This window comes from Acipenser ruthenus, chromosome 60, assembly GCF_902713425.1.
Source record: "Acipenser ruthenus chromosome 60, fAciRut3.2 maternal haplotype, whole genome shotgun sequence".
Taxonomy (NCBI): domain Eukaryota; kingdom Metazoa; phylum Chordata; class Actinopteri; order Acipenseriformes; family Acipenseridae; genus Acipenser; species Acipenser ruthenus.
Window position 1 is genome coordinate 419,326 of NC_081248.1, and position 25,391 is coordinate 444,716.

At 51.4% G+C, this 25,391-nt stretch overlaps 1 protein-coding gene across 10 annotated transcripts in view; it reads right to left on the reverse strand.

Annotated features, from left to right (window-relative positions):
- Positions 1–1,178: 1,178 nt before the first annotated feature.
- LOC117965833 (butyrophilin subfamily 1 member A1-like) overlaps positions 1,179–25,391 on the reverse strand; it is an 80,183-nt gene continuing 55,970 nt past the window's right edge. For all 10 annotated transcript variants that reach the window (XM_059018483.1, XM_059018484.1, XM_059018487.1 and 7 more), the window contains one exon: positions 1,179–3,951. In XM_059018483.1, the coding sequence (XP_058874466.1) occupies positions 3,401–3,951 (551 nt within the window). In that variant the 3' untranslated portion in view covers positions 1,179–3,400. The remainder of the gene's footprint in view (positions 3,952–25,391) is intronic.

A 25,391-nucleotide genomic window follows, 5' to 3' on the forward strand; every position in this document is an offset into this window, starting at 1 on the left:
ACTAGAGCAGTGTTTGATTGACTATAGCAGCTAGACTAGAGCAGTGTTTGACTATAGCAGCTAGGCTAGAGCAGTGTTTGATTGACTATAGCAGCTAGGCTAGAGCAGTGTTTGATTGACTATAGCAGCTAGACTAGAGCAGTGTTTGATTGACTATAGCAGCTAGACTAGAGCAGTGTTTGATTGACTATAGCAGCTAGACTAGAGCAGTGTTTGACTGACTATAGCAGCTAGACTAGAGCACAGTGTGACTATAGCAGCTAGACTAGAGCAGTGTTTGATAGACTATAGCAGCTAGACTAGAGCAGTGTTTGATTGACTATAGCAGCTAGACTAGAGCAGTGTTTGACTGACTATAGCAGCTAGACTACAGCACAGTGTTTGACTATAGCAGCTAGACTAGAGCAGTGTTTGATAGACTATAGCAGCTAGACTAGAGCAGTGTTTGATTGACTATAGCAGCTAGACTAGAGCAGTGTTTGACTGACTATAGCAGCTAGACTAGAGCAGTGTTTGACTGACTATAGCAGCTAGACTAGAGCAGTGTTTGATATACTATAGCAGCTAGACTAGAGCAGTGTTTGATTGACTATAGCAGCTAGACTAGAGCAGTGTTTGATTGACTATAGCAGCTAGACTAGAGCAGTGTTTGACTGACTATAGCAGCTAGACTAGAGCAGTGTTTGATTGCTGACTATAGCAGCCAGACTAGAGCAGTGTTTGTTGACTATAGCAGCTAGACTAGAGCAGTGTTTGATTGACTATAGCATCTAGACTAGAGCAGTGTTTGATTGACTATAGCAGCTAGACTAGAGCACAGTATTTGATTGACTATAGCAGCTAGACTAGAGCAGTGTTTGATTGACTATAGCAGCTAGACTAGAGCACAGTGTTTGATTGACTATAGCAGCTAGACTAGAGCACAGTGTTTGATTGACTATAGCAGCTAGACTAGAGCACAGTGTCTCTGTGAAGAATCTGCTCATGGTCCCAACAGGCTTGTTATTGTTGAGAGTTATGTGTGAAGAATCACAATTAAAATGTCCAGTTTAAGGATACAATTCATTCATATGTGTAATGGTCTCATTTAATCAGCACTCTGCTGTCATGAATGTCTTTCTTTTTACGAGTTCAAGATTGCCGAGGTAAACAATTGAGCAGTAAATCACACAACACCGTTATATCTTTTATACATTTTATCAAGAAAGATAGAAAATAGATGCGCTACAAAAACAGAACAGAAGATTCATATCAAAATAGCAGAAATCAGGTCACTAAGTTTAGCAATGAATAATATTCAGGGAGCATCTCAGCTTCAGTGTAAATATTGATTACATGGAAAATAATGCATTCATCTATCGTCTAGAAAGTCTTTTATCATTATTTATTTCTTAGCAGACACCCTTATCCAGTGAGACTTACAGCTGTTACAAAATATCACAGTACAAAATTAGAGGGGGCAGGGAGGAGAGAGGAGAGAGGGAGAGAGGGAGAGTAGAGAGGATGGAGGAGAGAGGGAGAGTAGAGAAGGCAGGGTGGAGAGAGGGAGAGTAGAGAGGGAAGGGAGAAGAGAGGGAGAGTAGAGAGGGCAGAGAGGAGAGAGGGAGAGATGAGAGGATGGAGGAGAGAGGGACAGTAGAGAAGGCAGGGTGGAGAGAGGGAGAGTAGAGAGGATGGAGGAGAGAGGGAGAGTAGAGAGGATGGAGGAGAGAGGGAGAGTAGAGAGGATGGAGGAGAGAGGGAGAGTAGAGAGGATGGAGGAGAGAGGGAGAGTAGAGAACGCAGGGTGGAGAGAGGGAGAGTAGAGGGATGGAGGAGAGAGGGAGAGTAGAGAAGGCAGGGTGGAGAGAGGGAGAGTAGAGAAGGCAGGGAGGAGAGAGGGAGAGTAGAGAGGATGGAGGAGAGAGGGAGAGTAGAGAAGGCAGGGTGGAGAGAGGGAGAGTAGAGAGGATGGAGGAGAGAGGGAGGGAGTAGAGAGGATGGAGGAGAGAGGGAGTGTAGAGAGGATGGAGGAGAGAAGGAGAGTAGAGAGGATGGAGGAGAGAGGGAGAGTAGAGAGGATGGAGGAGAGAGGGAGGAAGTAGAGAGGATGGAGGAGAGAGGGAGTGTAGAGAGGATGGAGGAGAGAGGGAGAGTAGAGAGGATGGAGGAGAGAGGGAGAGTAGAGAGGGAAGGGAGAAGAGAGGGAGAGTAGAGAGGGCAGAGGAGAGAGGGAGAGACGAGAGGATGGAGGAGAGAGGGAGAGTAGAGGGCAGGGTGGAGAGGGAGAGTAGAGAGGGCAGGGAGGAGAGAGGGAGAGTAGAGAGGATGGTGGAGAGAGGGAGAGTAGAGAAGGTAGGGTGGAGAGAGGGAGAGTAGAGAGGATGGAGGAGAGGGAGAGTGGAGAGGGCAGGGAGGAGGGAGAGTAGAGAGGATGGAGGAGAGAGGGAGAGTGGAGAGGGCAGGGAGGAGAGGGAGAGTAGAGAGGATGGAGGTGAGAGGGAGAGTAGAGAACGCAGGGTGGAGAGAGGGAGAGTAGAGAGAATGGAGGAGAGAGGGAGAGTAGAGAAGGCAGGGTGGAGAGAGGGAGAGTAGAGAAGGCAGGGAGGAGAGAGGGAGGGTAGAGAGGATGGAGGAGAGAGGGAGAGTGGAGAGGGCAGGGAGGAGAGGGAGAGTAGAGAGGATGGAGGTGAGATGGAGAGTAGAGAACGCAGGGTGGAGAGAGGGAGAGTAGAGAAGGCAGGGAGGAGAGAGGGAGAGTAGAGAGGATGGAGGAGAGAGGGAGAGTAGAGAACGCAGGGTGGAGAGAGGGAGAGTAGAGAACGCAGGGTGGAGAGAGGGAGAGTAGAGAGGATGGAGGAGAGAGGGAGAGTAGAGAAGGCAGGGTGGAGAGAGGGAGAGTAGAGAAGGCAGGGAGGAGAGAGGGAGAGTAGAGGATGGAGGAGAGAGGGAGAGTGGAGAGGGCAGGGAGGAGAGGGAGAGTAGAGAAGGCAGGGTGGAGAGAGGGAGAGTAGAGAGGATGGAGGTGAGAGGGAGAGTAGAGAACGCAGGGTGGAGAGAGGGAGAGTAGAGAGGATGGAGGAGAGAGGGAGAGTAGAGAAGGCAGGGTTGAGAGAGGGAGTGGGAAAGGGAGGGGATTAACATATCAGAGGGAAGGGAAAGAGAGAGAGGAGCCATAGGGGAGGGAGAGAGGAGAGAAAGAGAGATAAGGAGAGGTGGAGGTAAAGAGAGAGAGAGACAGGAAGGGAGAGTAGGAAAGGGGGTGTTGAGAAATAAAGAGGAGGGGCTCAGGGTAAGAGGGTGGAAGAGAGAGGATTTCTTCTCATCAGCCCAGAAGAGTGCAGAGAGAGTGTCAGTGAAAGTGAAGAGGAGATTGTCTGAGCTGTTTGAATAGTTTCCTGGTTCAGACAGCAATGTGTGTTTAATCTGCAGCGCTGACAGGGTCAGGGTCAGGGGACTCCAGCACAAGGGCTGTATCATTGTCCCCAGTATAGAAGAGTGGATAGAGTTTCTCATTGGGATTGAACTCCATGTCAGTGAAAGTGTAGATGTGAGATCTGGTCTCCACATTGTAAAAGGAGAGCTGCCCTTCCTCATAATCCAGATACACCCCCAGCTTCTGGGGCTTCAGGTTCCGGGGGAGGGGGGCCCAGTGGTCAGAGAGAGCAGTGAACCAACCTCCACTCCACCCCACTGTCCAGTAACCCTGCTGGGGGGTCATGTTGATCCGCCCCTTCCTCTCGGCAGACTCTCTGCTGACTCCTAATATCCACGATGTATTCCCCCCCACCTGCACCTGCCAGTAGCGTCTCCCCGAGGTGAAGCTCTCCCTGCCCAGCACACAGGGCTTGTAATTAAATCTCTCTGGATTGTGAGGGAGATCCTGCAGTGTCACTTGCTTTCTCACTTGTTTCCCCTCCGCAGACAGGATGAGCAGGGGGTGTGCTGTATCAGGGTCCAGAGTCACACCAACTGTGGAGCAGAGAAGAGACATTATTACTATTATTACTATTATTATTATTATTATTATTATTATTATTATTATTATTATTATTATTATTTACACAAAAAGGGTTTAAAAAAAAAAAAACTGGCCTAACAGGACATTTTCTTAACCAGCCAAACCACAACCTAAAATAACCTTAAAATGACGTCCAAGACAGATTATTATTATTATTATTATTATTATTATTATTATTATTATTATTATTATGAGCAGTATTATTAGTATAAAATAATATAAAAGAGGAACGAAAGAAAGAAAGAAAGAAAGAAAGAAAGGTGACAAAGGCAGAAGCTGAGCCTCTTACCTCAATTAAAATGAATCTTGAAATAATATTTACTAGATATAAATATTAACTAAACCCCGAGATCGCCTCGTACAGTAAAGTCTCTTAAATCGACAGGATGAACTCAAGCTGCAGTTTGGAATCGCAGTTGGAATTGTAGCAGTGTTTCGAATTTGGAATTGTAGCAGTGTTTTGTTGTCATGGAAACCACAGTGAACGCAGTGAGCCGCGGGATACACCAGGGGTTCCGCACTCCTTGGGAAAATGTCAAATTAAAAACATTTGATATGTTTAAACCTGTAACACTATAAATAAACCAAATCTAAACTGTCCTTTACTCATCTGAATACATATTGTGAAAGATGGAAATCACATAGAATATGCACTGAGGGAAATTAATTTAATAAATAAAACGAATTGCAAAAACTACAGAGTCATTTTTTTTAATCAAACCTTTAAATTAGGTACCTTTGTATAATTGAACATTTTAGAAACGCCACTATTTTTCTTGCTCATCAAACACGAGAGAAGTGCCTGTCTCTTATTATTCCCATTCATAAATACCAGAGCAGGAATCACTTTGAGTAAAACCAGAACAACGCGCACAAAAACATGACTCTGAAATCCGAATTTCTGAACACTGTGTAACTAAACCGTGCAGCCGTTACCTCTCACGCTGAACTGTAACGCACAGAAAAGAGGAATGCGCGCAACAGAGAGGGAAACGAGAGCCGCGCAAGAGAGGGAAACGAGAGCCGAGCACAACAGAGAGGGAAACGAGAGCCGCGCAACAGAGAGGGAAACGAGAGCCGCGCAAGAGAGGGAAACGAGAGCCGCACAACAGAGAGGGAAACGAGAGCCGCACGCAACAGAGGGAAACGAGAGCCGCGCAACAGAGAGGGAAACGAGAGCCGCGGAACAGAGAGGGAAACGAGAGCCGCGCAACAGAGAGGGAAACGAGAGCCGCACACAACAGAGAGGGAAACGAGAGCCGCGCAACAGAGAGGGAAACGAGAGCCGCGCAACAGAGAGGGAAACGAGAGCCGCGCAACAGAGAGGGAAACGAGAGCCGCGCAACAGAGAGGGAAACGAGAGCCGCGCAAGAGAGGGAAACGAGAGCCGCGCAACAGAGAGGGAAACGAGAGCCGCGCAACAGAGAGGGAAACGAGAGCCGCGCAACAGAGAGGGAAACGAGAGCCGCGCAAGAGAGGGAAACGAGAGCCGAGCACAACAGAGAGGGAAACGAGAGCCGCGCAACAGAGAGGGAAACGAGAGCCGCGCAACAGAGAGGGAAACGAGAGCCGCGCAACAGAGAGGGAAACGAGAGCCGCGCAACAGAGAGGGAAACGAGAGCCGCGCAACAGAGAGGGAAACGAGAGCCGCGCAAGAGAGGGAAACGAGAGCCGAGCACAACAGAGAGGGAAACGAGAGCCGCGCAACAGAGAGGGAAACGAGAGCCGCGCAAGAGAGGGAAACGAGAGCCGCACAACAGAGAGGGAAACGAGAGCCGCACGCAACAGAGGGAAACGAGAGCCGCGCAACAGAGAGGGAAACGAGAGCCGCGCAACAGAGAGGGAAACGAGAGCCGCGCAACAGAGAGGGAAACGAGAGCCGCGCAACAGAGAGGGAAACGAGAGCCGCACACAACAGAGAGGGAAACGAGAGCCGCGCAACAGAGAGGGAAACGAGAGCCGCGCAACAGAGAGGGAAACGAGAGCCGCGCAACAGAGAGGGAAACGAGAGCCGCGCAACAGAGAGGGAAACGAGAGCCGCGCAAGAGAGGGAAACGAGAGCCGCACAACAGAGAGGGAAACGAGAGCCGCACACAACAGAGAGGGAAACGAGAGCCGCACACAACAGAGAGGGAAACGAGAGCCGCACACCAGAGAGGGAAACGAGAGCCGCGCACAACAGAGAGGGAAACGAGAGCCGCGCACAACAGAGAGGGAAACGAGAGCCGCACAACAGAGAGGGAAACGAGAGCCGCACAACAGAGAGGGAAACGAGAGCCGCACAACAGAGAGGGAAACGAGAGCCGCACAACAGAGAGGGAAACGAGAGCCGCGCACAACAGAGAGGGAAACGAGAGCCGCGCAACAGAGGGAAACAAGAGCCGCACAACAATGAGGGAAACGAGAGCCGCGCAACAGAGAGGGAAACGAGAGCCGCGCAACAGAGAGGGATACGAGAGCAGCACAACAGAGAGGGAAACGAGAGCCGCACAACAGAGAGGGAAACGAGAGCCGCACAACAGAGAGGGAAACAAGAGCCGCACAACAGAGGGAAACGAGAGCAGCACAACAGAGAGGGAAACGAGAGCCGCACAACAGAGAGGGAAACGAGAGCCGCGCACAACAGAGAGGGAAACGAGAGCCGCGCAACAGAGGGAAACAAGAGCCGCACAACAATGAGGGAAACGAGAGCCGCGCAACAGGGAGGGAAACGAGAGCCGCGCAACAAAGAGGGAAACGAGAGCCGCGCAACAGAGAGGGAAACGACAGCCGCGCACCAGAGAGGGAAACGAGAGCCGCGCACAACAGAGAGGGAAACGAGAGCCGCGCACAACAGAGAGGGAAACGAGAGCCGCGCAACAGAGAGGGAAACGAGAGCCACGCAACAGAGAGGGAAACGAGAGCCACGCAACAGAGAGGGAAACGAGAGCCGCACACCAGAGAGGGAAACGAGAGCCGCACACAACAGAGAGGGAAACGAGAGCCACGCAACAGAGAGGGAAACGAGAGCCACGCAACAGAGAGGGAAACGAGAGCCGAGCACAACAGAGAGGGAAACGAGAGCCGCGCAACAGAGAGGGAAACGAGAGCCACGCAACAGAGAGGGAAACGAGAGCCACGCAACAGAGAGGGAAACGAGAGCCGCACAACAAAGAGGGAAACGAGAGCCGCACAACAAAGAGGGAAACGAGAGCCGCGCACAACAGAGAGGGAAACGAGAGCCGCGCACAACAGAGAGGGAAACGAGAGCCTCACAACAGAGAGGGAAACGAGAGCCACTCAACAGAGAGGGAAACGAGAGCCACTCAACAGAGAGGGAAACGAGAGCCTCGCAACAGAGAGGGAAACGAGAGCCGCGCAACAGAGAGGGAAACGAGAGCCGCGGAACAGAGAGGGAAACGAGAGCCGCGCAACAAAGAGGGAAACGAGAGCCGAGCACAACAGAGAGGGAAACGAGAGCCGCGCAACAGAGAGGGAAACGAGAGCCACGGAACAGAGAGGGAAACGAGAGCCGCGCAACAAAGAGGGAAACGAGAGCCGAGCACAACAGAGAGGGAAACGAGAGCCGCGCAACAGAGAGGGAAACGAGAGCCACACAACAGAGAGGGAAACGAGAGCCGCACAACAAAGAGGGAAACGAGAGCCGAGCACAACAGAGGGGGAAACGAGAGCCGCGCAACAGAGAGGGAAACGAGAGCCACGCAACAGAGAGGGAAACGAGAGCCACGCAACAGAGAGGGAAACGAGAGCCACGCAACAGAGAGGGAAACAAGAGCCGCACAACAAAGAGGGAAACGAGAGCCGCACAACAAAGAGGGAAACGAGAGCCGCGCACAACAGAGAGGGAAACGAGAGCCGCGCAACAGAGAGGGAAACGAGAGCCTCACAACAGAGAGGGAAACGAGAGCCACTCAACAGAGATGGAAACGAGAGCCGCACAACAGAGGGAAACGAGAGCCGCGCAAGAGGGAAACGAGAGCCGCACAACAGAGAGGGAAACGAGAGCTGCACAACAGAGAGGGAAACGAGAGCCGCACGCAACAGAGGGAAACGAGAGCCGCGCAACAAGGAGGGAAACGAGAGCCGCGCACAACAGAGAGGGAAACGAGAGCCGCGCAACAGAGAGGGAAAAGAGAGCCGCACGCAACAGAGAGGGAAACGAGAGCCGCGCAACAGAGAGGGAAACGAGAGCCGCGCAACAGAGAGGGAAACGAGAGCCACGCGCAACAGAGGGAAACGAGAGCCGCGCGCAACAGAGGGAAACAAGAGCCGCGCGCGACAAAGAGGGAAACGAGAGCCGCGCACAACAGAGAGGGAAACGAGAGCCGCGCAACAGAGGGAAACGAGAGCCGCGCAACAGAGAGGGAAACGAGAGCCACGCAACAGAGAGGGAAACGAGAGCCGCGCAACAAAGAGGGAAACGAGAGCCGAGCACAACAGAGAGGGAAACGAGAGCCGCGCAACAGAGGGAAACGAGAGCCGCGCAACAAAGAGGGAAACGAGAGCCACGCAACAGAGAGGGAAACGAGAGCCGCGCAACAAAGAGGGAAACGAGAGCCGAGCACAACAGAGAGGGAAACGAGAGCCGCGCAACAGAGAGGGAAACGAGAGCCGCGCAACAGAGAGGGAAACGAGAGCCACGCAACAGAGAGGGAAACGAGAGCCGCACAACAAAGAGGGAAACGAGAGCCGCGCACAACAGAGAGGGAAACGAGAGCCGCGCAACAGAGAGGGAAACGAGAGCCGCACAACAAAGAGTGAAACGAGAGCCGCGCAACAGAGAGGGAAACGAGAGCCGCGCACAACAGAGAGGGAAACGAGAGCCGCGCACAACAGAGAGGGAAACGAGAGCCGCACACAACAGAGAGGGAAACGAGAGCCGCGCAACAGAGGGAAACGAGAGCCGTGCAACAGAGAGGGAAACGAAAGCCGCGCACAGCAGAGAGGGAAACGAGAGCCGCGCAACAGAGGGAAACGAGAGCCGTGCAACAGAGACGGAAACGAAAGACGCGCACAACAGAGAGGGAAACGAGAGCCGCGCAAGAGAGGGAAACGAGAGCCGCGCAACAGAGAGGGAAACGAGAGCCGAGCACAACAGAGGGAAACGAGAGCCGAGCACAACAGAGGGAAACGAGAGCCGCGCAACAGAGGGAAACGAGAGCCGCACACAACAGAGGGAAACGAGAGCCGCACAACAGAGAGGGAAACGAGAGCCGCGCAACAGAGAGGGAAACGAGAGCCGCGCAACAGAGGGAAACGAGAGCCGCACACAAGAGAGGGAAACGAGAGCCGCGCACACAAGAGAGAGGGAAACGAGAGCCGCACACAACAGAGGGAAACGAGAGCCGCGCAACAGAGAGGGAAACGAGAGCCGCACACAACAGAGAGGGAAACGAGAGCCACGCAACAGAGAGGGAAACGAGAGCCACGAACAACAGAGAGGGAAACGAGAGCCGCGCAACAGAGAGGGAAACGAGAGCCGCACACAACAGAGAGGGAAACGAGAGCCACGCAACAGAGAGGGAAACGAGAGCCACGAACAACAGAGAGGGAAACGAGAGCCGCGCACAACAGAGAGGGAAACGAGAGCCACGCAACAGAGAGGGAAACGAGAGCCACGAACAACAGAGAGGGAAACGAGAGCCGCGCACAACAGAGAGGGAAACGAGAGCCGCGAACAACGAAATACAACTTGCAACCCCCCCCCCCCCCCCCCCAAAAAAAAACAAACCTGCGGAGCGAAGCTGCGGCACTGAACCAAAAATAAAACTTAAATCCAGAAAATAAATCCATCTGCAGCGAAATCTGAAAAACTGTGAACGAGCCAGTAATCAATAAAATAGCAGCATATCCAAACATTTTAATAAATCAGTTACCGGTGTGTAACGAGATGTATGAGTCTGATTAATAACTTGATTTAGTTAATATTGAAACACACATCAGAGTACTCAATGTTTTAAATGTTAACAGCTAATTAGTCACAAAAACGTATTAATCAGAGACATCAATTGAATTTTTAAATGAATGTTATCAAGTACAGGAGTTAGTATGAAAACGTTTCTACAAAAGAACAAACCCATTCCAGCTCCTCAAAGCTGAGCCCGCGGTACAAACCCATTCCAGCTCCTCAAAGCTGAGCCCGCGGTACAAACCCATTCCAGCTCCTCAAAGCTGAGCCCGCGGTACAAACCCATTCCAGCTCCTCAAAGCTGAGCCCGCGGTACAAACCCATTCCAGCTCCTCAAAGCTGAGCCCGCGGTACAAACCCATTCCAGCTCCTCAAAGCTGAGCCCGCGGTACAAACGCATTCAAACTCCTGCAGCTGCTGTTGTGTTCTTTATACTTTGCAAAACGTATTCTTTGGAAGCGGACTCGACATATTGTAATTTTATTAATACTGAACACACTGTTTACATCTGAAGCAGAGCAATCACATGACCTTAACCAGTGGCGGAGGAAGAGGAAGATGAGCCCGCCCCTCCCCAAACGTTAATTTAACCCTTATTTATAAACATCAAACACACCAAATCAAGTGTTCAATACTGAACTATATTTAATTGTCAGAATGTCAGCACGTATGAAACAGTGCGTCATAAGAACGTGTTCTATTGACCTACTTTATTTGATTCTGCGTACATCTGAACATCCAACACGACACTATTATTAATGATAAATGAACAGGTTTAATCACCAATCCTACCAGGATTCCCCAACTCTGCGATCACAGAAATGATTACACAATTCACAATTCTGAACAGACATTTGCAGAAATTGTCTCACATAGGAAACAATAATAATAATAATAAAACTATTATTATTATTAGTAGTAGTAGTAGTAGTCCTATTTAAGGCCTAGTAGGCCGGACTACACCGACCACCCCAAAGGCGGCCGGAGAAAAAATTCAATTTAGCACCCCTAAAATAGGGGTGCCAACAAGAACTAGGCCTTAACTAATTAAATGAAAAGACCAGAAAAAAGGACTGTAAATTAAATGTTTATAACAAAAGGGGGGGTGGAACAGAGCACACCCCCTAGAGCCCACCGGTCGACAAAGGTGGCCATGTCGCCAGCGGACTCCGCGTGGGCGTGCTCTAACTTAATCCTTGAACGGAGAAGGGCCCTGAACATGGCCCAACAATCAAAGAGACCCTCCCCGATCATCTTACGCTTCCTGGTCTTGTAAATTGCCAGTTTAGCAAGAGCCAGGAGCAGATTCACGAGGAGGTCCCTCTTCTTGGTGGAGCCATGAACAGGGTGCCCGAAAATGAGGAGGGTTGGGGAGAAATGCAGCCAGAACTGCAGCAAAAGGTTTTTCAATAAAAGAAAAAACGGCTGCAGCCTGGCGCACAAAAAATAAATATGACTTACCGACTCGGACTGACCACAGAAAGGGCATGCGGCGTCCGAGTCGGTAAAGTGACGCAGGATCTCTCCTGACGCGAGCGCTCCGTGCAGGACCCTCCACCCCAAGTCCCCAGCTCCCCTGGAGACCAGCGGGGAGTACAGGGCCTCCCACTGGGGACCGACCTTCTCCAGTGGTCGGAGGATCTCCCGCCAAGCGGTGTCTCGGCGGGAGACGAGGGTGAGGAAGTGGAGGGTGTGGAGCGTCATCGCGTACAGGGTCCCCCTCGACGCCGATCGGAGGAGAACCGCGAGATCCTGCTCAGGTTGTTCTCGAGGGGAGGCCGAGGGGGGGCTCGGGCCTTGGGTTCGATCAGCAGGACCGGAGAGCCGGGGGCAGGGGGGGGATGGAAGATGGCTCCCCGGTCCTGAGAACTCCCTCGAGATACCTGACAGAGTCTGGGTGCAACGCTGCTTTGCACTCCCGGATCGCGCGGCCGGCCGTCCTGACGGTCGCCCGAGCCGCCCTGGCGACGAGCGACTCTGGGGTCAGCCACTCCGACAGCTCGCGATCCAGGAGATCCCAGACTCTGGTCACCTTGGCCGAGATCAGCGCGCGCCGCACCGAGGGGGACTCCAACGCCTGCGCACCCAGGTGGGGGTTGTGCAGCAGGGGCTCCAGCAGGAGTCCCTCGCCCTCGGTCGGAACGGCGTCTCGGCCGACGTTAAACATGCTCCGGGTCCTGAGCAGGTCCTGGTAAAAGGCCGCCAGCTCGGGGAGACGGATTCCCCGGAGGTCGATCCAAAAGAGCTGCCGGTCGTAGCCCAGGTCGTGCAGCTGGCCTAACAGGAGCGACGCCAGTGTGCACCACTGCGGGGCCGGGTCTGCGTACAGGAATCTCTGCAGCGTCTGGAGGCGGAAGGTGTGCACCTGGCTCTTGATGCACACCAACCCTTGCCCTCCCTCGGCCAGAGGGAGGCTCAGAACCGCCGCAGAGACCTAGTGCTTTCCGGCCCAGAAGAAGTCCGTCAGCTTCCTCTGGACCCTGGACACAAACTCAGGGGGCGGGCTCAGGACGGTGAGTCGATGCCAGAGCATCGACGCCACCAGCTGGTTTATCACTAAAGCCCGTCCCCTGAAGGAAAGCAGTTTCAGCAGACCTGACCACGACCTCAGCCTAGCAGCCACCTTGTCCTCCAACTCCACCCAGTTGGCTGCGACCGAGGTCTCCGCGGGGCTCAGGTGGACTCCCAGATATTTAAAACTGTCCACGCTCCACTTGAACTGCTGGAGCGCGACAGGGAGGGAGTCCACCCGCCAGGGACCCACCAGTAACCCGGAGCACTTGTCCCAGTTGATCCTGGCAGAGGAAGCGGCAGAGTAGACGCTCTGGCAGCTCCGCATCCTCTCCAGGTCGACCGGGTCGGAGGCCACCAGGAGCACGTCGTCGGCGTAGGCCGACAGGACCACCCTCGTGTCCGACGCGCCGAGCGTCAACCCCGTGAGCCTCCTGCGAAGGAGGCAGAGGAAGGGCTCGATGCACAGCGCGTACAGTTGTCCGGACAGAGGGCAGCCCTGACGCACTCCTCTCCCAAACGCGAGGGGCGCGGTCAGGGACCAGTTGACCTTCACGAGGCACTCGGCAGAGGCGTAGAGCATCCGGAACAGGCCGACGAAGCGCGGCCCGAATCCGAACGCTCGCAGGGTTCCGAAGAGATACTCGTGATCCACCCGGTCGAACGCCTTCTCCTGATCCAGTGACAGGAAGGCGACCGACCGACCGGTCCTCCTGCAGTAGTGCAGGAGGTCCCGAACCAGAAAGATGTTATCGAAAATCGTCCGGTTCGGGACCGTGTAGGACTGGTCGGGGTGGATCACGTCTGCCAGCACGGACTTGAGCCTCAGGGAGGCGGCCTTGGCCACGATTTTATAGTCCGTGCATAGCAGCGAGACCGGGCGCCAGTTCTTCAGGCAGCGGAGATCCCCTTTCTTGGGCAGAAGCGTGATGACCGCCCGCCTCATCGAAAGGGGCATCTAGTCTCATAGGCTTCCGCCAGGACCCGCGCAAAGGCGGGCCCCAGCAAGTCCCAAAACTTCTTGTAGAACTCCACGGTCAGCCCGTCGATGCCCGGTGATTTGTTATAGGGCATCTGACCGAGGGCGTCGGAGAGCTCGGCCAGGGTCAGCTGGCCCTCGAACTCGTCCCGGACGCTCTCGCCGACCGTGGGAAGCCCATCCCACAGAACCCTGCACGCGTCGGAGTCGACGGGATCCGGAGAGAAGAGGGCCGAGTAGAAGGCCCTGGCCCTCTCGTTCACGCTCTCCGGATCCGTCAGAAGGGAGCCGTCGTCCGCCAGGAGGCAGGTGATGTTCTTACGGTCTCCCTTCTTTTTCTCCAACGCGTAGAAGAAGTGTGTGCCGCGGTCCATCTCCCGGAGGAACTGGACGCGCGAGCGCACAAACGCCCCCCGGGACCGCTGGAGCTGCAGGTCCCGCAGGGTGCACTTCTTCTCCTCGTACACGCTCTGCTCGAGTTGGTCCCCGCGAGCCAGGCGGCTCTCCAGATCGAGCAGCTCCCTTTCCAGCCGCTCGATCCGCGAGTCCCTCCGCCTGCTCGCGCCCCTCGTGTACTCCTGACAGAGGACCTTGATCTGCGCTTTCCCCACGTCCCACCACTGACGCCAGGTGGGGAAGCGAGATCGCCTGCCGTGCCAGACCGTCCAAAAGTCCCGGAAAGACCGCTCAAAGCGCTCGTCCTCCAACAGGCTGTTGTTAAAGTGCCAGTAGGCTGAGGAATGCCTAGCTGGCACCACGGCCACCGTCACGGCCACAAGGTTGTGGTCCGTGAACGGCGCCGGCCTGATGTCGGAGGAGCGAACGCAATGAGCGTGGTTCTGCGATACGTAGAACCTGTCGATCCGGGACTGAGACAACCGCCCCTCCCTCACCCGGGTGAAGGTGAAGGCCGAGGCGTCCGGGTGTTGCCACCGCCAGATGTCGACCAGAGAGAGCCGAGCGATCAGCTCTCTCAGGGCGGCCGACGAGAGCGGGTAGGGCTCGCGCCCCACCCGGTCCGCGGCCTCGAGGGTGCAGTTGAAATCCCCCCCCGAGAACCACGAGCTCGTCGGCGCCGATGGTGTTCAGGTGGGCCGACATCCGGCGGAAAAACTGGACCCTCGCCGGACCCGTGGACGGGGCGTACGCGTTCACCAGGTGAATGGTAGCGTCCCCGTCCCGGATCCGGTGGTGCAACAGACGGCCCGGCACGACGTTGACCACATCGAGCACCGTGGGAACAAAGGACCCGGAGAAGAGCGTCGCCACCCCACAAGATGACTCGGTGAGGTGGCTGAACGACACTCTTTCCCCCCCCCCACTCCAGCAGCCAGTTGGCCTCGGCCTGCGGGGTGGAGTGGGTTTCCTGCAGGAAGCACACAGAGTAACCCCCTTTTTTCAGGAAGGAGATTACCTGGGCCCTGCGGAAATGGTCCTTGCATCCGTTGACATTCACGGTCCCGATGCGATACATTGTCCTCTGTCAGGTTTAGTTGGCGACACTCACAGGAGATCCTGAGATCTCCCGAAGTTCACCAACTGGTCGTGAAACTTTCGGGCACGTATGTGCACGTACGTGCCCGAAGTTTTGCTGGCGTGGCTGGCCCTGAGGAAGGATCTCACAGAGTAGGATCTTCTGGAAAACCCCCCATTTGTCCAGGGCCAGCTGGACCTTGTCCCTGCGGTGGATGGTGGCCTCCAAGAAATCCAGGAGCTCCGCCGCAGGGATGTCCGGAGAAGGGGCGGACAGACTCTCCGAGCCTCCTCCTCCCTCTCCTCCGGTTCTCCATCGCCCCCCTCGCGATGGAGAAGCACAACGCACTCACGTTGGTGAGTGAGTGCGTTGCGTTTTATTTTCAATTTCACCGTTTCTCCGCGCGGACCGTCTGCACCCTCGATTTAGGGGGCGCAGACGGGCGCTCGGCGTACGCCGCCGAGCTGGATGGTCTCGTTCCCGATCTGAGGGCCGAGGCACGGTCTCAGGCCCGTCCTTGGCCCTCGGAGGAAGGGGATCCACCCTCTCGGGTCCTTCCCCTCCCTCCCCTAGAGAAAGGGGATACACCCTTTCGGGTCCTTCCCCTTCCTCCGCATGGTCTTTCAGGGGCTCCTCCCGCACCCCCTCGGTGACTGGAACCGGTCCCTCGATGCTGGGTCGGGGACCGGTTTCTTGGCCCCGTTGCACTTCGGGGAGGGGATCTACCGCGAGGGCACCACCTTCTGCCCTCTTTGGTTCTTCCCCTCCCTTCCGCGCTCCGGAGACCAATGTAAGCGCGGGCTCCGCAGAGCCCGCCACTGCCACAGGGGGTGTTTTCTCGTCCCCCTCCGCGGCAGCACGAGGGCCGAAACCCCCGTCGCCGCGAGAGAGGGAAGTCTGAGGCAGCTCTTGTTGTGTTTGGGGGGGCTCAGCTCCCCCCTCCGACCCCTCGGCGGGGGTCGCTTGCATGGGCTCCGCGTTGTCTGCGGAGCCCACGCTTGCCTCGGGAGCCGAATCCGCCTCCTCCACGGAGGCGGAAGCCCGAGGCAGTTCTTTTTGTGGAAGGGGTGGTTCTTCCCCCCCCCCTCCGGCCCCTCGGCGGGGGTCGCCTGCATGGGCTCCGCTTTATCCGCGGAGCCCACGCTTGACTTGGGAGTTAGTTCCACCGCCCCCCCCTCGGCAACACAGGTTTCAGGTCCCGTGTCGCCGTCGGAGGAAGGCGGTGCCCGAGGCAGCTGTTCTTTCGGGGGCCCCTCCTGCGCCCCCTCGGCGACCTCCGCTGCGGCCGGCCCCTCGATGGAAGAGTCGGGCCGGCTTCCGAGGTCTGTTTTGTGACGGGGAGGGGATCCACCCGAAGGGGTTCCTCCCTCCCCTTTGGCCTCTTGGCGGGGGCCTCTTCCATGGGCTCCGCTGCCTTTGCGGAGCCCCGGACCGCCTCGGGGGGTGGTCCCTTCTCACCCTCCGTGGCAGCACGAGGGCCGGAGCCCTCGTCGCCGGTAGAGGGGGGACGCCGAGGCGGTCTTTTTCTTTTTTGGGGGCCCTCTATCGCCCCCCCGGGGACCTTCAGCAAGAGGCCGAGACGTGTGCACTTGCGTGCACACGTGGGAAGACGCGCTTGCGCCTTCCTTTTCCCCCTGAGGCTGCCGGAGGAGGTCCCCTGCCCTGCCACGGCAACGGGGAGCCCACCTCCGGCAGCGCTTCTCTCCTCGTACCCTGGGATGAGGTGCTTGGTTTTGCGGGCGGCTTTGCCGCCCTGCCTCGCGGGGGGTGCCGTCGAGGGAGTCCCTTTCTCTGAGACTCCCCCTGACCCACCGCCAGATGGTGCGGCGGCGGGCTTCGTCTCCCCCCGCTTGGCCTCCCCGGTGGACCTGGCCGCCACCTTCTTGCGGCGGCCTTCTCCCCCGCGCGCTTTCGAGAGGCGCGGAGGGTCCGGCCACCTCGGGGGTCCTCTCTCCCTTTCCCCCCCGGATGTTACTGGGAGGGGGGCGGGTACTTTTTTGCCCCCCTTCTCTGCGGGCCTCTTGGAGGGCCCCGGGGGGGAGGTGGACTCGGAGGGGCGCGGTGCTTGTGCGGGTGGTTTTGCGCTTTTCTGGCGCTTGGGGCACCTCTTTTTTTGGTGCCCCAGCTCCTTGCAGTGAAAGCACCGCACCTCCTCCGAGGAATAAAAGATTACATAGTTGGTCCCCTCGAAGGGGACCACAAAACTGCCCTCCGCGGTGTCCCTCCCCGCCAGGTGGATGGTCACCGGGCGGCGGAAGGACAGGATGTGGCGGAGGGCATGGTCTTTGCAGCCCAGGGGGAGGGGGTGGATAGATGTTTTAATCTCCCCCAGGGCTTGCAAGTGGGGCCTGAGCAGGTCATCCCTCAAAAAAGGTGGCACATTCGAAAGGACGACCCTTGTGCCCAGGCCCGCGAGCGGTTCGACGGGGATGAAGATCCCCGCCACCGCGAGACCCCTCTCAATCGCTGTGTTCGCGGCCGCCACGATGGCCGATGGCCCCACCACCTTGGCCATGGCCTTGACAAAGCCCTCGATTGAGAGGGGGTCCTTCAGGAGGCACCTGACCCCGTGCCTCCTGGTAATATTTTTAAAAGGGGCTGCAGCCTCCCCTGCAGCCACCTTTGCCCATTTTTTAGGGTCTTGTGGAGCTTGCCCACTCATAATTTTATTGTCTTTGTTTATTTATTTATCTAATTTCTTTTTTCAAAAAACAAACAAACAATAATTAAAAATAAACAAACAGACTTGCACACCCCTGCACTGCAATAGTGCAGGGGCACACAGAACACAGTTTTTTTTTTTGTTTTTTTTTGTTTTTTTTTTGTTTTTGTTTTTTTAAAACAAAACAAAATTAGTATATATATATATATATATATTTTTTTTTTTTTTTTTTTTTTTGATAAATGAAAAATAACTACCCCTGCACTCTAATAGTGCAGGAGTAGTGAAATTAAAAATAAAACAAACAAAGAAATTATTTATTTTTTAAAACAACAGGATAAAAATAAAATGAAAAACACAAAGGTTTTTTTTTTTTTTTTTTTTCTTCAACAAATGTATTTATTTATTTTTAAATAAATAAACAAATACAAATTGACACCCCCCTGCACTACAATAGTGCAGGGGTAAAAGGAAAATTCAAAAAGAAATCAAAGTCTAAAACTAAAAAATAGTCTTAAACTTAAAAGAAAATCAAAAATCAAAAATTAAACCAAGGGCAAAACAAAGGAGAACACAGCCTGTGCTCCCTGCCTGCCCTTCCCCCACTCTGCACACAGCAGAGATGGGGGATTTTTAAAACAAAACTATTTTTAAATCAAAAACTAAAACAGCTATTTACATAAAAATAAGATCAATAAAAAGACACAAATAAAACCTTTATGGGAAAATTAAAAGTGTGGTGCAAATGTGATTTTAAAAGAAAAGAAAATTCAAAGAAAGAAAAATCTCTCCTGCACTTGCTTATAGCACAAGTGCAGGGAGATAAAAGGAAAAACTAATAAAGTGTTTTATTTAAAAATAAAACAACTTCACCAGAATGTTTTTAACTAAAAAGGTGCACTACTATAGAAAACATAAAATATGTAAAGATTTAGAAAATAAAAAGTTTTAACAACTGTTTTTAATGGTTTTTTAAACACTGCTGCAGGAGCTCTGAAATCTGCAACCTCACAGTAGTAGTAGTAGTATTAAATCAGAAATGCAGTTTATTTTGGTGTCCGCAGCAGCGCCCGACAGCTTCTGTCTAAACTACAGGATGAATCGTGCACGCAGAATATAACTGCGCATGTCTGTGCTGAATAGCACCCCAAAACCTTCCATGAAGAAGAGCCTCGTACCAGTTACCTGGTTAATTGTTTAAGTGCTTTTATTGCAATTCCCTGGTTCTCATTTAATTAATGAGCTTTGTCTCATTAAGCCATTTGGTCAATTTCTTGATAACGGGCACCTGACTGGTTGAGGGGAGAGGCAGTTTTTGTGGAGAGAGAAGGGTGTGGTGTTTGTTCATTTGAAATCTATTTTAATCTACTGTGTTTTGAAGAAGAGAACACTCAGGAAAGAATGAGTATCTCAGACTTTAATCCTGATTATAATTATCTTCTTGAGCTGAGTTTTGTTTGGCATCTGTAAATACACGCAACGTCATCGTCCCCGCGTCCCACCCGGGACGGTGTCACGGCGCACCTTCACACTGCAGCTCAAAGAAGCAGCTGCCTGTGGAACGTGACGTCAGATTCCACGGACACGCGCGCACAGAGGAGTGCTGTGGATTTGTTTTGAGAATGGATCCCGAGGTCGGACTGTCCCAAACGATAAAGTACCAAAAGATTTCACACGAATACACAAATATGGGTTTGTGTTTCACATGCTGCTGACTGCAAATACAAACCGAATAATTTCATTTCATATTATTAAAGTTAGATTAACTACTACTAATAATAACTTTAAAAAGTTACAGACAGTATTTAAAAATGTCAGTAAACACGTCAGAAAAATAGATTTAAAGCAGGCCTATTAAAAACAAAATCTAAACGAAACATTAAAGAGATTTTTCTGTACAGCTTGTTTTTATACATGCAATGTTAATAGATGGGATTTTTTAAAATGACCGAATTGAATGTGATTTTCAGATACTTTGCACATTTCCAATATACGGAGCTTATTTCTTTATTTATTTATTTTCTGTTAAGGTCTGGTTTATAAAGTAACCACAAAATAATATGCGCGATTACTGATCACTTTATTCATTAGAAAAAATGATAATGCTTTATATTGCGTGGCATAAATTAATATTAAACTGATATTAAATGAATGTTAAATTGCATATTGAATTTACGTTCAATTATTCCTTGTTACTTTCCATTGACATTCAAGTCAGATTAACTGTATTTTCAATAAGGGGAAATTATTACATATTTTCAACGGTAACAAAACGTGATATAAATGGACGTGACGTGCCATTACATTTTCAATCGATATTTGATGAACATTTAGCAAGAAACCAGCTAGTGCACATTTATTAAATATTAATTTAACATTCATTTAATATCTATCGCATATCTATTTAATATTAATTTATGTCATGTAATATAAAGCGTTGCTGATAAATCCATGGAACCCAATTCATGAAGCAGCGGCAGACCTTGCAGTTCACACACTGTAAGGTTTGATTTGTCTCTGTTTGAAATGATCCCTGTCAGCGTTAAACAATTTAAAGGAGAAATACTTTCCAGAAGACAAGTCTCTGAATTCAACACATCGGCGCCGGTCGCTGCAGGTCTGCGACCAAGAACTGCGTCCATTAAGACATCAGATTTACTTTTTTTGCGGTCTGACGCTTTTATTGTTATGATCTTTTATTTTTTTTTATCCTGTTTTATTATTTTTATTTTTTCACAGCACTGTTTCGCGCTGCGGTTTAGTCTCATATTTCTCAATCCCTGTGAAATCTTTTGGTAGACTCTATCGTTTCAGGCAGTACGAGTTAACCACGCCCCCAGCCTTGCTCAGCACAGAGCCAGTACCAGATATCTCACGAGGCCAGAGTTTCACGGTTCCGGTTCGGCTCGACAAAATGACCCGTGTGAAACTAGCTGTACCGCGAGGGCTCGGCTCGGCTCTGGTGTGCTCGTGTGAAAAGGCTATTAGAGAGCCCTGCAGCTACTGAACCGAACCAGCCTGGGGAGCCCTCGACACATCGCCATGCATACCGGCACCAATGCCCTGGGCCAGCGCGGAGACGTGGCCACAGCAGTGAGGAAGGTGTCAGAGAGAGCCACGCAGGAGTTCAGACTCCAGAGTTGTCATTTCCACAGAGCAGACACCCCCCCCACACATCACCAGTAATATCAACGCTGAGATCGTCCGGGGCTGTGCTCTGATGCCCAGCGTCCACCTGGCACACCCCCCCACACTGAGCCCCTGGCAGCTGTACGACAGAGTGCACCTCAACCAGGAAGGCGTCCGGGTCTTTGATAAATCCCTCAAGGATACAGCCATGGGCTGCAGCCCAGCCAGACCCCCCCCCCCCCCCCCAGCGCAGCATACAACCAGTGAGGAGACCCCCTGGAGCCACAGGACACACACCAGTGAGGAGACCCCCTGGAGCCACAGGACACACACCAGTGAGGAGACCCCCTGGAGCCACAGGACACACACCAGTGAGGAGACCCCCTGGAGCCACAGGACACACACCAGTGAGGAGACCCCCTGGAGCCACAGGACACACACCAGGGAGGGGCCAACCCACCCCTCGCCCACACAGCACAGCACGACCCAACACTGTCTGAGCCATTGCAACCCAGAGCAGCACAGATCAGCCAGGACCAGCCAGACCCAGAGCCCCTCCGAGCACCAACCAGCCACAGCACCAGCTCAGCTACGCTGGAGCCCTCGCTCAGCCAGCCCCCCTGCCACCACTGAGCTGGGTGAGATAAAACAGCTCCTCAACACCCTCTGCTGACCCGCAGCACTCGGGTAGGACACAGGAAACCCTAGTTTACCTGGGAAAATACCAGAAACGAATGGGATATGAATATGAAGAAAAACAATGTGTGTGTGTGTGTGTGTGTGTGTGTGTGTGCGCGTGCGTGTGTGTGTGTGTGTGTGTGTGTGTGTATCACACACAGTATCACTGCACAGATACATCTACATATTTACTTAATGTTGTAATTTGCAGTTTGTTTTTTTATAAATAATAGAAATTTAAAAAACAAAAAGAGAAGCTGAGATCTCTTTCAATCAGCTGCTGAACATCCAGGGTCTGTACTCCTCGGTCTTCAGGCTGAAGAGCACAGACCCTGAGTTTGTTCTCAATGTAAATAATATTGATATTATGATCCTATTAGAGACGTGGTTTCGTGCAGATGTGCCACTCACTGTCCCTCAGGCTACAGGGAGATCATAGTGCCCTCCCTGAAACACAGCACAGTCACACACGGCAGGGACTCGGGGGCAATACTAGTGTGGCACAGAGGGGAGCTCGCCCAATCCATCGGCTCAATTAAACAAGGACAGACACACACGCGGCTCAAAATAAACAAAAACGCAGTCCAGGTGAAACTGACGTTCACCTGTGTGCAGCCTACACCCCTCCCTCTGAATCCCCAAACTACAATGAGGAATATTTTCATACCCTCCACACAGAGATCAGCCATTTCCAGACCCAGGGAAATGTGCTGCTCTGTGGGGATTTCAACACCAGAACAGGAACAGGGCCTGACTGTAGAAGCACACAAGGTAACAGCCATGTATTTGGACAAACCCCTCTGTACCTCACACCTACCTCAATCCACAGAAACAACCCTGATTGTATTGTGAACACAAATGGGAGGCAGTTAGTGCATCTCTTTCAAGCCTCAGGTCTGTACATCATTAATGGCAGGATCAGAGGGACTCTTTAGGGAGATTCACATACTGCTCAGCTCTTGGGACTAGCGTAGTTGATTACACCATCACTGACCTGGACCCCTCCTTTATTAATGCATTCACTGTCAGACCACAAACACCTCTGTCAGACCACAGTCAAATTACTGTGTTCCTACAAAGAACAGGACAGCCCAGTAACACACTAATACAGCCATGCAAGCTGTACCATCTGAACCATACTTATAAATGGGCTCCAAACAGCACAGAGGAATTCGATAAAGCAACTGGCTCTCCTGAAATCACTAACCTTACTGACACCTTCCAAATCACACAGTGCCAGCCTAATGTGAGAGGAGTAAATCTGGCAGTTAAACACATGAATGAAATATTAGAACAAACAGCAAGCAAGGCAAATCTCAAAAAAATGAACAAGTAAAAAACAATCAGAAGCACAAACCCAAAGAAAAATGGTTTGATGATGAATGTGAAACAATAAGGAAAAAACTAAGACAAGAATCAAATCAAAAACATCATCAGCCACACAACCCAGATTTACACCTCAGGTACTGCGAGACCCTAAAGCAACACAAACACACCCTGAAACAGAGCAAAGAGAAACACATGAACACAACCCTCACAGACACGGAGGAATCTATTAACCAAAATCAGTTCTGGGAATGTGGAACAATATGAACTCCACACAGAAACAAGAACTGACAATACAAAATGGAACTACACCCACCCCTCGTTATATCGCCCCTCGCTATCCTGTGGAGTCTGCTCCCCATCTTTACTGTCTAACTGCACATGCCTTACCTGCAGTATACAATCGGCACTTAGAATTACTGTGAGTTTTATTTCGTACTGCACATCACAAACAACAATATACAAAACAATTAAAAACAAAGCATTAATGTCGTACGAACAATGAGAAAAAGCAGGTTGCGTAGAGGACTTAAATTGGGCTCTGACGCCTCTGATAAAACGAGGGAGTGGTTGTACAGTATTTGTTATCGCCTATTTAGGCCCTCGATATACAGTGCCGTGAAAGTATTTGCCCCGTCTGATTTTCTGCATTTTTGCACATTTTTCACATTGTATTTGGTCAGAATTTTTTGTGGTTTGTAGTAGTATATAGAGGGAGTCTGAGAGAAAAAATGACACCAAAGAAATTCCTGAAGAGTTGTTGATGCCTATCAGTCTGGAAAGGGTTACAAAGCCATTTCTAAGGTTTTGGGGCTCCACCGAACCAGTCTCTTTTTCTTGTTCTTCAACCATTCTGATGCAGACTTGCTTGTGTGCTTCGGATCATTGTCTTGCTGCATGACCCAGCTGCGCTTCAGCTTCAGCTCACGGACAGATGGCCTGACATTCTCCTGTAGAATTCTCTGATACAGAGCAGAATTAATGGTTCCTTCAATGATGGCAAGGCGTCCAGGTCCTGATGCAGCAAAGCATCCCCAAACCATGACACTACCACCACCGTGCTTGACCGTTGGTATGAGGTTCTTACTGTGGAATGCAGTGTTTGGTTTTCGCCAGACACATAACGGGGCCCATGTCGGCCAAAAAGTTCAACTTTTGACTCATCTGTCCATAGAACATTGTTCCAGAACTCTTGAGGATCATCCAGGTGCTTTTTGGCAAACTTGAGACGAGCATTCATGTTCTTCTTAGTGAGCAATGGTTTCCGCCTTGCTAGTCCCATTTTTGCCCAGTGTCTTTCTGATGGTGGAGTCATGAACACTGACCTTAGCCGAGGCGAGAGAGGCCTGCAGATCCCTGGATGTTGTTCTAGGGTTCTTTGTGACTTCCTGGATGATTTTACGTTTTGCTCGTGGAGAGATTTCGGCAGGACGGCCACTCCTGGGAAGAGTCACTACTGTCCCAAACTTTCTCCATTTGGACAATATGGCTCTGACTGTAGTTCGGTGGAGCCCCAGAGCCTTAGAAATGGCTTTGTAACCCTTTCCAGACTCAACAACCTTTTTCTGGAGGTCTTCAGGAATTTCTTTTGTTTGTGGCATGATGTGCCTCTAGAACCTGTGTGCTGACAACTTCACTCTGATAGTAAGGGCCAGAGTTAGCCAGATTTATATTGGGCAGGGCTGGCCCAAATCAGGCCTGGTTGTTAACCAAAGTACTCAAACAGCTGACCCTAATTATCCCTTTAATTGGGTTGCGTTAACTGGGGGGGGGGCAATAACTTTTTCACACCTGAAGACGTTTGCGTGTTTGATTACCTTGCACACCAAACAAATGAAAGAAGCACCAAACTTTGGTGTCATATTTTTCTCTCAGACCCTCTCTATATACTACTACAACCCCCCCAAAAACCTGACCAAATACAATGTGAAAAATGTGCAAAAATGCAGAAAATCAGACAGGGGGCAAATACTTTTTCACGGCACTCTATATTTTTATATAAACAGTATCAGTCAAAAGTTTGAGTACACCTGCTTGAAACCAGGTTTTTCATGATTATCTATGCTTTTAACTGTATAAACTTGTCTATAAACACTTAATATTTCATTACATGATACGTGTACTTATATAAGCTGATAATCATCCGTGAATTGCATTCAAAAATTTTATTTTTAAATGAAAATGTAAATCTTGTCAATTTCAATGAAATGGTCACCCAAAGCAAGGGGATTTCAGTCTGAAGCCCAAGTCAGTTAAAAGTCTGAAATGTGTATAACACGGTGTTAGAACACTGGCCTAAGTATAAAAGTGTCTTTGTTAGATGTTCTCCGAGTTAACTAGCATGTTACCTAATTAACCTTTTGTCACCAATTATTGTTAACAGGTGAGGGTCCAGGATTACTATAAATATAGGTAGCATAGGCACAAGTTTGTCATTTCTGAATGTAAGGGAGCAGAAAATGGCAAAATACACTCAGTTAAGCAAAGAAAAAAGCCTGTAATTACTTTAAGAAATGAAGGTCAATCTTTAAGACAAATCGCAAGAACTTTGCAAGTGTCTGTAACTGCTGTGGCCAAGACCATCAAAGGATTTGAAGAAACTGGCACTCATGAGGACCGAACAAGGTCAGGCAGGCCAAGGGTGACCTCAGAATCAGAGAACAAGTTCATTCGAGTCACAAGTCTGTGAAACCGGCGATTAACTGCCCCTGAAATACAAGCTCA